The 12,950-nt window shown below is 36.0% G+C and overlaps 1 protein-coding gene across 15 annotated transcripts in view; it reads right to left on the reverse strand.

Moving 5' to 3' along the window:
* Nucleotides 1-12,950, reverse strand: part of Nrg1 (neuregulin 1) — a 1,208,067-nt gene that overhangs the window by 12,648 nt on the left and 1,182,469 nt on the right. For 6 of the 15 annotated variants that reach the window (XM_004637272.2, XM_004637274.3, XM_023722043.1 and 3 more), the window contains 2 exons: nt 8,227-8,285; nt 2,014-2,037 (listed from right to left, as the gene is read on the reverse strand). In XM_004637272.2, the coding sequence (XP_004637329.1) occupies nt 2,014-2,037; nt 8,227-8,285 (83 nt within the window). Of the gene's footprint in view, nt 1-2,013; nt 2,038-7,629; nt 8,286-8,854; nt 8,923-12,950 lie in introns of those variants that run through there. The other 9 variants (XM_004637275.3, XM_023722039.1, XM_004637273.2 and 6 more) reach the window with 3 other exon arrangements.

Raw genomic sequence — 12,950 nt, forward strand, 5'->3', positions numbered from 1 at the left:
GAGCCATGGTTGTAATTCTTCACTGACATATTCTGCTTTTAGTAAAAAATGGGAACTTGTGGCAAAAAAACAGGGCCTATATAAGGGTTGAATGGGGAAAGACTGGAGTCCCATGTGGCATCAGGAATTCTTTAGATAAGGGTTTTCTTTTGGTTGTTAACTATGAAAAGAGAGGTGGAGATGGGCTTGTGAATAACTGGTGTGGGACCACTGGCCCTTCTTCCCATGTTGTGTTTCCAGTCAAATGATTATTCCCTGGAAATAAGGAAGTAGCTCAACAATGGACAAATGTAAAAGTATTAAAGTGATCGAATTTTCCCGTAGAATACAGAAAAGGATTAGGGTTCTGTATTCCTGCCAGCATGACTAAAAGCAAGGCTTTTCTTATGGTTTTGCTAGATCAGACGACCCCACAGTATGAATGTAGTAAAGGAAACATTCTTGAAAGTAACAAAAATAATGAATTTATCTCATTTTTCTTAAGCTTTTTTTCCTGTGTGGCAGGGCCCACAGCACCGAGTAAGAGACACTGTTATTAAGACTCAGCCAGTCTAGATGGGTGGCTCCGTCTCCATGAATGGAAGCTTGAGAGCTCCCGAGGCTCTACAGTTTGGGTGGACACATTACAGCAAATCAGACCAGGAAAATTTTCAGTCTGATGTGTCCACCCCAAGCGACAGAACCACTGCCTTCTTATTGACCTTTCAGGTCAGATTTTCTTTAAGGATGCAGTATATTTGTCTATATGCTGTGGGGCCTTGGGAACATATGTGAGCAGATCTTAGCACACTATCTTTCCTAACCCTTAGAACTTCTGGAGGGAGGATTTACATGTCTAAACTATTTGCCTTATTTGGCAATAGAAATATTATTCTGTAGGCATGAAATATAGACTGTTAGTGACACGGGGTAGGAATAGTGGTGAAACATTTTCTTCCTTGAAGGCAAGGTCAATTCTGAAGCCATTCAGAAGTGGGGCACTTTTGATCAGAAGGGTAGAAACTCTAACAGTGATAAATGAAAGGTGCTTTAATACCCAAAGACCCACACTTTCCACTCCAGGGCTGCACACAGCACTAGGAAAGACAGGTAGGACCAGCACTGTGGAGGCCACAGGTGGTATCAGAGCTTCCTGCTCCATCTGGGCCTGGCCTTTTGCTCAGTCATTTAGGATAAGGGCCTTCAGGAATAAGCCCAAATTTCAACTGCTTCTAGGATATATATTTTATGTGAAATTTTCTATTTGATTCTTAGTCTGGGTAATCTTAGTGACTCAAACTTAAATTTCTACCTAAAATAGCACAAGGCTTCTTTCTGTTGCCCTTTCCTTGCTTAAGAGACAATGAAGCTGACAAGAGTTATTCTTTCTTTTTTTTTTTTTTGATGGCTACATGAATTCATTTTATTTTTTAAAGAGAACAAAAAAGTTTTAAAAAAACCATTAAAATGATTCTAAACAAAGCCATTGTTGAATTCCTATCATTTTGTTTAGAGTCATTCTTGACTATCTCAGGAAAGACTGAATACCTCAAGTCTATGCATATAGTGCAGTGTTGTCACATAAGGTCTATGCCACTATGTCAGTGATTATTACATTGTACAGCATCATTCTGAGATGTGGTACGGCTTTTAAATAGATGCATTTACAAACCCTTTTGTGCTTAAGCCCCTGGTTTGATTTCTCCTGCAGCCATAGGCACCACTCTTAACCCAGCTTTAACAAATTTAATCAGTGGGTCACACAACATGGGATCTATGTGAATCGGTAGCAGGTTGAGGAGCTGGACTTTAAACTCTAAGTGAAGATAGCTTGGGATTTTAAAAACTGCTGCACTCAGTAACATTTCAGTGAACTAATCATAGATGGGAAATAGAGAAATCGTTGTTATAGCTGTATGATCCCTTCTAAAGAAAAAGGAAATTAGTTAGAAACTGAAAAGTAAGAGAAGAAAAAGAATTCAGCTCATAGGTTCTAAAATCTGCAGGCCAAAAGGAATGATGATTGGTTCATACCCATAAATTCAATCCCAAGATGCTCTGCCAATGCAGAAAGTTGACACAAAAAAAAAAGAAAGGGAAAAAGTTTCAGAAAAGAGCAATACACTGCACTCCAAAACACATTACACATGACTATTACAGCTCTCTGGGCGTGCACAGGGGACAGGACATGTGGCAGGTGGTTTACACAGCAGTGCTCAGGTAAGCATCCCATTAAACCTTAAAAGACTTCACTGAGGGAGAAGTGATATGGCTGAGCTAACCGCTATACTCTTCACTGAGAAAAGAAACATGAGTTTTATAATCAGATATGGCATCTGATTATTTTAAATAAAGTTATGTTCCAAAGAGGAAAATTTGATTTTTTTTTTCTCAAACACACACAACTGCAGAGCCAGGAGTAAAAGCCAAGAGTATTGGACCTGAAACTTCTGTGTTATGTTGGACTTAGGTTTTCATTTATGATGAGCAGTTAATGGTTTAATAGTTCTTGTGCTGTAGTTACTTTTTAGTTCCATGTGTTTTTTTAGTATGTTTCGCTCACAGAAAATCTCAAATCCTTCCACCAAAATAACTATTTGACTTGGGACACTGGAGACTGCTTCTAATTTATTTCCCCCATATTATGTTTGTGCAATGTTGGAAAATTCTAAGACTTAATTTTTCAAATTGAGAAACAAAAAGAAAAAAAATCAAGTATATGTGCGTGTGTTTAGGTGGGGGTGGGATACAGTTTCTGGGGTCTTTTAATTAAACTGATTTTACTTTATCACTTTTTCAGGTAACAATTAGATCCCCCAGGGTGCTGAGCATCTTTGGTCCTGAGATCAGCAATTCTGCCCAAGGCAAGGGACTCAAAGCTGGGATCCTACAGCCAGCAATCCTGGCAGCTTTGCCTCTACGCATGCCAGCACTGGAGGACAGCAGAACCTGCACAAAACTACAGGGGAAGTGCAGGAAATGAGGCAAAGAAAAATATAACAATAAAACTTAAATCTTAAAAATATTTCCTTGTATGCAAATATTTAAGGCTTCCCTTAGTTGCGTGTGCACAGTGATGAGGAGTCAGGTGGGAAGGAGGGGTGGAGTGTCAACAGAAGTCTGGATTTCCTTTCTTGATCAATGAGTTGAGCATCAGCAGGGCAATCTTGCAGCACAAGAAGGCATCTCCTATATTAGAAAATGTGGTGTGGGGACATTAACTCTTGCAAAATATGTTTGGGTATGGAGAAAGTGCCTCCACAGAGGGGAAGAGAAAAGTTCATGTGTTGAGGTCATCTTGGTTTCAGGTTCTGCCTCTGCCATTTACCTGTTAGTGTGTTTGGACAAGTTAACCATTCACTGCCCAAATATAAGCTATACATTGCCTCCATGGGTAACCTAGCGAATAATAAGAACAGGAGATATACTGGCCACCAGCAGAAGGGGTTAACATCTCAAGGCCAGACACATCTGGAGACGTACCTCTGGCCACTTACTGTGTTCAGGTTTATTTTAGACTAATCCCATGGCCAGGACAATTCTGAAAGGTCCTGGGAGATATCAAAGAAGCAGATTTTAAAGGAATCATGCTTTTTAAATTTAAATAATTACATGTGTATATTAATAATGGGAGGCATTATATATAATAGTTTCTTCTGTCTTGGGGTCAGTGGACTCAGGCAAATAACCTGAATTTTTCATAAATTAAAAGCCAGAAGATTTCTTCTGCATAAGATGTTCAGAGTAAAATGATATATGCAAAACCAAACAAATATCTTTTTCTCTGTACCACACTCAATTTCTCTCATGTTCTTCATATAAACTTTGGAACATCAACCTGAAAGGATTCACTTTCCAAAGAAATGAGGATCAGATGCACTTTTCTTCCTGGAAGTCCCTCTATTTGTCTCTCTTTTTCTTCTACCAGTCAGTGATAATTTGAGGGTTAAAATCAAAACAGCTACAGAAAATCTTTGTACGGAATTATTATTCTATGCCTACGTGAACACTGCTAATGATCTATATTAGTTGCGTAGAAAGCGTGGTTAGGTCTTCAATAAAATTAGTAGCATGCCCATGCATACATATTACTGCATTTACAGTTTTATAGGTAAGATTCTGAGCCTAATGATAATTTCATTTCAAGGGAAGTCATTCATATCAGGCAGTTCCAATTTCAAATAATTCAATGGGAAATTGGTACTTAAAACTGGAATCCTTCTGGCCATAAGCCCTAACAAGGAAACAAGCAGAGGAAGCATGCATCTGTCATTCTAGACCCACAGCAAACACCACACTCATTTTTTTTACTATTGGTAGCTAGAATTTTTCATCATGAGTCCAAAAGCAGAATATGCAACACTTTGCATTTGATGAAGAGGTTATTTCTTTCTAACTGTTCTTTTTAATCTAATGCTGGCTTAGGCTCATTATGTATCACAGGCTTCCTATTGAACTTCTGCCTAGCCACTACATTTTTCAAATTAAATTAATAATTCAAAAACACAAAGGTTACTGTAAACAATTTAGTTTCCTTTTCTACATGTGATTTCCTGCTGTGCTCTAAGCAATATAAAAAATTAATTTAAATCCAAGAGTCGTTAGAAATTATTAAATATTGACTCACTAATCCTTTGCATTAGGACTTTATAATTGCTTGAAGAAAACTGATTAACCTGGAGGTTAATTTAAATTTTCAGCTGGATTAGGGAAAAAGCTTCCCTTCACTAAAATGATACATCCACTGCTATTACAATTTCTGTTAAAAATTGAAGCTATTCAGGATTTTATTTTTAGCATTTGGGGCTTGTTTATGCAAATAAACTCAAAGTCATGGGCAGTCTTGGTTTTCTGCACTCTAAGATTGTTACAGGCGTTTTGTCAGTGCCAGTTTTTAATGAGAATAATTTAGTGTCCGAGTTTTAATTTTAGACTTACCTTCATAAATGCAGACTTTTTTTCACATATGCCAATCCATATTGTCACTGAGCCCTTTGTTCCTTAGCCCTAAGTTCCATGGGCAATAAGCACACACACAAACATACATACAGTAAAATCTCACACTCGGTTGGAATTTATGACAATTTTGTCATAGGTGGAGTGTGTCTTTATTCTACCATTAGCAACATACACATTTGGTAAATACATTATTTCAACAGGTTTTAAAAGCATTTAGAAAGAAATCCATGAAATGAATAATGCATTAATAACATGATTCAAGACTACTTTTAAAGGTATCCAATAAGTTGACTCATTTTAAAAATGTGCCTAAAAGTTATAAATTATACAACTCCATCTACTCCATCATTAGTTCCTATTATTTGTTAGTTTTTGTGGTTGTACTTGTTCCATACTATCTCTATCTATTGAAACTGAAAATGCTTTTTCTTTTCTTGGAAAGTCTACATATTAAGGACTACCTAAACACGCATACACAGACACATGTATACACACACACACACACACACACACACACACACACTCACGCCCATAATCTACACCATGTATTGATGGACACAATTCTATCAACTAGCTATCGCATCAGGATAGCTTGAATTTAAAGCTGACTCAATTTGATAGTATTTTCCTAGGAAACAGTATAAATGTTATATTTCAAGACAAATGGTTGTCTTATAAAATATGTGTTTTTTCCTTTCCATCACATTTTAAATCATGTCTTATAGGACATTATAACCAGAATTATTGTCTCAAGTTCTAATATGTAAGTTATATGTTAACAAGCATTTAAAGAAAGAATTATAGATGTATTTTTTTTTAGAATGTTACACATCAACAGAAAATGTGGTTTTGTAAGATTTAATGGTTTCACTTTGAAACAGGGACTATTTTATCTTGAAAAATTACATTGTTCTCTTCAGATGCTAAGTCTGCAATTAAATTTTAAATTATCTCTGTAACAACATTTTTCTAACCTTTTAAAAAGCCTTCACTGCTCATGAATGTAAAGTTTTTTCTTAGGGTAGCTAAATTTACTTTCTTGCCTTCCATATGGGGTTTGTTGAGATAAAAAAAATGAGAATTCCAACATAGAAGTTAAGTAATTAACTCTGATCAGGATAATTCTGAAAAGCAATGTCTGATTAGAACCTCTTGTTTTCAAGACACGAGGCATCAATAATGCACAGTCATTATGTTTTTTGGGGGGAGGGGTAAATAAACATGCTTCCTATCAGTCTTGGTTAAACCAGGTTAAATATGAATGATAATTTCCTGGATGCCTTCCAAAAGTATCACTAAAAGCTCACTAAAGATTATATTTAAGGATTTACTTTCTGGACTTCACTTCGCTATTTTTAAATGATATCTTATGAAAGAGAAAATGGTTAGGAAGTGAATGAAAGCATTTCCTTTGGTTATTAATGTCAAGTCTAACTGTATTATTTTCTGGGAAATAACTTCATTTGCAGTGCTCTTCTTTATAAAGTGACCAAATATTTCTGCAATGCACAATGAAAGTATATAACTTAAGCTTTCAGAATTTTCATTAATTTCAAAAATTTGATTCTATTGTATTTACAGAGCTAAATAGATTTGCTATATCTATGCTATTTAAATATAAGCACAAATTGCTAATAAGAATGGCTTTAATGTATTCAATAAATTCTTTTTTTGCTTTGATTTTTTCTTGCCATCCTATCTACCTTTAAAAATCTATAGATATGGTGAGAAATATCTTCCTCAATAAATGGATAGTTTTGAATACAGTGAAGTTTACAAACTTAAAAGTGTCTATTTGTCAAATTTTTATAATAGAAAATGACCTGTGATATAATCTTTGATATGTAGTTTATATAAATATGTAGTAAACATCACTTCACAAAGTGATTACTATGGGTATGATCTTCCCATAGTGTAGTATAGAATTCATTCTCATAACTCCTTTGACTGTCAACATAATCTTGTTCTTTGCATGCATCATAACAAGGATTCTTTTAAAGGACCTAAGTGACCAGCTGTGTCACTATTGTATTCTATAAGTTTAAACTCCAATGGGCTGGACACTTTCCAGGGTAAGAAGCTGACAATAGAAGACAAGTCAGGGATGGCTAAATCCAGGCCATGGCCTGTTCTGTTGCAAATGGAGACTTAACAGGACACAACCACATCCACCAGCTTATGGACCTTCTATGGCTGCTTTCATGCTACAGTGGTACAACGGAGTGGTCAACACAGTGATGGTACTACCACAGCTATAAAATATTTGCTATTTGAAACTATTCATAAACATTTGCTAATGCTTTAGCTGAATGGATAATCAAATGGAATCTATTTTGAAGGAAATGTTTTGAAAGCTCTAGGACCAAAAGCTGTAATCCCAATTCACAACAGAGGGACAAATGAATAGTTCAGTTATCCATGCAGTTATAAACAATGTGAATTTGGTATTTTATGATGTTCAAAATACCATGAAGCCACAGAAATTCATTAGAATTTCTCAATTTTGCATGTAAAAAGTACATATATATTCTAGAGCTTAATCATTCCATTTCAAAGTAATAAATATTATTTAAAATAACTGTAAATATTTCTCCTCAAATACCTTTGAAGATACCATAATGAATGCTGAAATAAAAAATTCAAGCCCCAAAATGATTATTTAAACTAGTCCTGAGTTACTAATTCCCTAAGCAACACAAATGAGCCAAGATATTTTATTTGCTGTGAAATATTTGTTTTTACTTTTCCTATGCATGCTTTCTTTTAAATGCCTACATGTAAACTGCTTGGTTAATGAAGAGAAACATCTGAACTCTTTTGATGATGTTTATTTATTGTGAAGAACACACTCTGACTTACCATCATTTCAAGTGCATATTGGTTACAGTTTAGCAACATCCGTTTTGGGATGCTGACGTGGATACAGAAGATGGACTGCCCAGTGGAATGAGTTTATTTTACCAATAAAAGCGAGACTTTTAAATGCCTTTATTATAATTTCTCTGTTTGACCTTGACTTTCAGTTTGTATCACATTATGCAGTATCAATTTTGGAAACATCCAGAGCCTCACACACCTATTAGTATCTTAGCGCCAACTAGTCACAAACAGAGCAAGTAATACAATCGCTTGGTTAATGTTCTCATGCGACAGGCAGAGGCAGTCAATATTAGACCTGGTAAAACACATCTAGCTCTAGGTGAAATCTGAGGGAGACGCAGCAACAAGAAAGCAGCACCGACTGAGCATGCTCCTATTCAGGCAGAGACAGAAAGGGAGTGGACGTACTGTAGAAGCTGGCCATTACGTAGTTTTGGCAGCGATCACCAGTAAACTCATTTGGGCACCTGAGAGAAGAAACAAAAAACAATGGTAGAAAAAACAGAGAAAAAGAGAAGAGGTGAATATATGCTAGAAAGAAGCTCCTTCAGTGTCATTTCACTGACCTTGGTGAGTTCACCCTCAGGATCTGAATCTTTGTCTTAATCATGGCTTTTAGACTCTAGCATGTCCCCCAAATAGTTCCAAATTTGGACAAAACGTACTTCTTGGTACAATGACAAAAAGGTCCCAGGATTGTAAGTGACTGCTTTCTTTCAAAGGGAAACTTAAAAATTAAGGTCTGTTACCATATTGATTTCAGTTTTGTATTTTGATGGTCTTGGTCAAAGACAATGAATGGAGATGCCTTTGGTTGGCTTGCATGTCACTGATTGCCAGCCTCATGTTCTGTCATACGTGTGACTTTGGGACCTATGCAGAACGATACCTAGGCAAAAGGGTCCATGCTCTTGAGTGGATAAACCACAATTAGAACAAAAGGAATCAGTTACAACTGAGCAGTAAAAGCACCAAGAGGTAGTGATTGTTGCTGTACTTTGGGGGAGAAAGCAAATTTCAGATTATTTTAACATACTTTCTTGGGTTTGGACTTTCATGGGCACATTCTCAGTACATCTTGCTCCAGTGAATCCAGGTTGGCACCTAGAGGGCAAAAACGTGATAAGCAATAGAATGCCAAAGACACTGAGCTTTCAGACTGGCAATTTTCCTCCTACGGAATATGGAGATTCCTAAAAACAATCTGGTGCTGAACGACAGAAAGGAAAGACATGACATCCAGAAAATCACAACTCATGAAACGGTGGGGTATGGATTTTGGTTGTTTGTGTCAGTCTTCAACAGATTAGTAAACTGAAGTCCAAATAGAGTGAGGTTGAAAGAGGAACAGGGTTGGCAAGGCAGGGGCTGCCCTCACCTCCCGAAAGCACTGGTGCTGATTCTCCTGTGTTAGAGCCCTGACTCGGCTAAGAGTTCACATGGTTCTACCCATGGCTTTAGTTATCAAACAAATGTAAACTTTCTAATTTTATCTGCATCATTCAATTTTGTAATTATTTCATAGAAATTTTCTAAATTCTAAGCTCATTCATTAAACAATAGAAGCCAAGCACTTTTAAACTCTAGTGATTAAAGACAAGTAAAACTACAGTCTCTGTTTCTTAGAAGATACTACAAATTAACTTTCATTTTTGAAGTCTGGAGAAACAGAAGCAGGTTTTTATTAGCATACATTTCACTTAATCCAATTATCCCAGATGAGAGATATTTAAATCTCTTTAAATTTAGAAGTTATTATTCAATAGAAATATTATACTAGATTCCACTTTTGCATTTAAGGTAAAATTATTTTGAAATTACATAAAATTTATGTTTTATTCACTCATTCATGTTTCCTTATAAAAATTATGGATTCTTGATATGATATTATTCTTAAGATCCTGCAGTGGGGATCTGCTTAGATATGGAAGTCCTTTAAAATTGCTAATTTTATTGCAATTTAATAATAAGATATTATTTTAGTATCTAAAGCATTTCGAATTGGGTGCACTTTGCCCCATAAAATATTTTACTAAATAAGGAAATGGAAATGTTCTAAAAGCGAAAAGTACAGATGGAAACAAAAAATCTTGCTTGAATTCTCCATATTCATTGCCACAATTTTCAACTGTCTACCACAACCATGATGTAAAGCACCTATGTAAATATAATTTAAAAATAAATAGATATAATTTAACTCTGAAAGTAGATACCTGCTGATTTTATACCACCCCTACATCTCCAAAGTAAGAATACACACGACCATTTTTACATGAAGAAGATACAAATGAAGCTATTGGTTTAAAAATATAACAGCAATTTTTTTTCTTTCAAACCAAACTCAATACAAAAAACAAATGTTATCAAGTCATTTGGTACCATATGAAGAACATCCTATAAGAGAGAAATATTAGCAGTTTCATATATCTTTGTTCCATGAGTATTTGCAACATATCATTATGATCAATAAAATATTATAAGCTTAACAAGTATCTTGTACTGATACAGCTCTTTTTTCTTTTTTCTCTCTTAAACACTTTTATATAAATGAACTGATTACTTTTGTTTGGAATCCTTTGGTTACAGGAAACTCTGGAAAACTTACCTAGAGCCATATGTGCAGAACCATAAACTGTGAAGGAAGCCTACTTTTCACAAAGAAGTTATGCTACATGGTTCAATAAATATGTCTACGTGAATAAATAAGCAAGATAAATGAAAACCTCCACATAATTTACTTGACAAAGTAATTTCTGGGTTTTCTTTTTCTTTATTTTTTTTTTTTGGTGGCACCAGGGATAGAACTCAGGACGTTGTGCTTGACAGGCAAGGACTTATTCCACTGAACTATCTCCCTGACCCCTGACAAAGTAATTTCTGAAGAAAATAGTTGTATTTGTTTATTCATGAACCAGAACTATAAATCAATATAGACATAACTAATCCCTAAGATAATTACAGAATTAAGGATACATTCCATAATGACTGCTCATCTTATCTGATTCTATTTAATAAAAATTTAAATCCTCATATTGAGAATATAATAAAATGAACACAGTATAAAATATATGGATAGGCCCTCCTGGTGAGAGGCAGGGATGGAGGTCTGACTCATTTAAGGTAAAAAATGCTGTTATTAAAGTAACAGGAAATGAACAAATAGCTGAAGAATGATGAGTTCCTTAAGGGAAGACATATATTTATTAGGAAATTGTCACCTAGTCATCTTAGATGACATATGTACAGAGCGCGCAGGTCAACTACATACATGGGGTCAAAAGTCTTATCCCATCATTTGTCTATTTGTTATGCCCAACTAACATGCTTCCTAGCACTATGCCTACTGTAAGGCCCCACACACTATCGGGTGCAGTAACACTGGACAACTTAAGGTACACAGTCCTGTTTTGCAACTACCACCTGGATCTGAGCCTGAACTATGCTTTTGTGTTTCTCTCTTCACCTGGGGGATAAATTTTCTGAGTCATTTCCTAATGTTACAAAGCCCATTGATTACACAAAGTGTTTTCCACAGATCAACAGCATCGGCATCTCCTAGGACCTTGAAGAGCAGAATCCTAGGCCCAGTCCAGAACTACTGAGGAGTTTGCATTTTAACAAGATACCTAGGAGACTCATAGGAACGTTAACATAAAGGACCCTGAACACTGACACCAGAGGCTTGGGCCCTCTATCCTGACACAAAGTATCTTGTTCTTTGGACATCTGACTTCTTTGGGCCTCATTTTTCTCAGTGATGAAATGAAAGGATGCAATTAAATGGTCATCAAAGATCTCTTCCACCACTAAGATCTCTTGAGATTCGTATCATGTTGAGATTCTAGAACATGATACTCATGTTAACATAGGAAATCCTTGTTAGGAAGTCCTGCTATCATTTTTATCTCTGAATTAATTACCAGTCAGGGATAAGGGAACTCAAGAATTTCTAAAAATCTAGTTTGCTAAGTGGTAGAACACTTGCCTGGCATGTGTAAGGCCCTCAGTTGGATCCCCAGCCCACTAAATAAGGGAATGATGAATGAATGAATGATTTATGATAGTACAGATTTTTAAAAGAAAAGCATAAAGTTAAAACAAACTGCAGATCCTCAAGTAAGTTAGCTACTCAGCCACAAAAGTCACTATGCAACATTTACTGATGCCTAGAGTTGTTGCCAAAAAGCTGGAAGGATGTGGAATCTTCATGGAGAGCACTTGGAAATGAGAGTCCATCTGATTTACCGCTAGGTTGCAAGTCTATGAAAGTAACCCTAAAAGAGAAAGGAGACTGACTTTTGAATATTTTCCCTAACAGCATTGCCTGCTAAGCATCCAATCTATCACTGTCCTGGAGGATAAGAATAAGGGAAACTTAATTCGATTTTGAGCAACATGAACGAATTCCAAGCACTTCTAAGAAATTAAAGGATTTGAATAAGAATCAAGGACCTGCTGTATTTTCAAAAACACATACACCATTTGCTTCATCAATTAGAAAAAATTTTAAAAAAATTTTAGCCATTGGTTTTAATGTAATAATCCTTGCTCTATTTTCATATATATATATGAAACAGGTATCTTTTTTTCTGTTTTTTTTAGAAGTATATGTATAGATGGATACTATAAAGCAATAGGGCTGGGGATGTAGCTTTTTGTTTTTAGCACTGGAGACTAAACCCTGAACTACCTCTTCAGCCTTCTTTATTTTTTGAGACAGGGTCTTGCCAAGTCCCTACCATGCCCAAGCAGTAGGCTCTGCTTTGTAACTCTCGGGTCTCATCCTCCCAGCCTGCTGGGATCAAAGCTGTGTGTTACCACAGCTGGCTTCCACTTGTTCTCAGTGTGAACTTGGGTGTCTCTCTTCCAGGTAACCCTCCTCTGACCTTCATATCTCTCATCTGAGTTCTGGTTGCACGCTTGTTCTTTAGCTTTCACACTGCACTGTATCCTGATCCCTTCCACTCTACTGTATTATTTGTTTGTAAAAACAGGGATCACATTTTGATCATTCTATTACCTCTACATCCTCATGCAGCACCTGGCTCTTCAAGGGCTCTCACAAAATTTCTGCTAAATAAACCTAAGAGGAGCTTGCAGAACCCAATCAAGAATTGTAGAAAAAAAAAAAA

This window comes from Octodon degus, unplaced genomic scaffold (genome assembly GCF_000260255.1).
Source record: "Octodon degus isolate 3935 unplaced genomic scaffold, OctDeg1.0 scaffold00088, whole genome shotgun sequence".
Classification (NCBI taxonomy): domain Eukaryota; kingdom Metazoa; phylum Chordata; class Mammalia; order Rodentia; family Octodontidae; genus Octodon; species Octodon degus.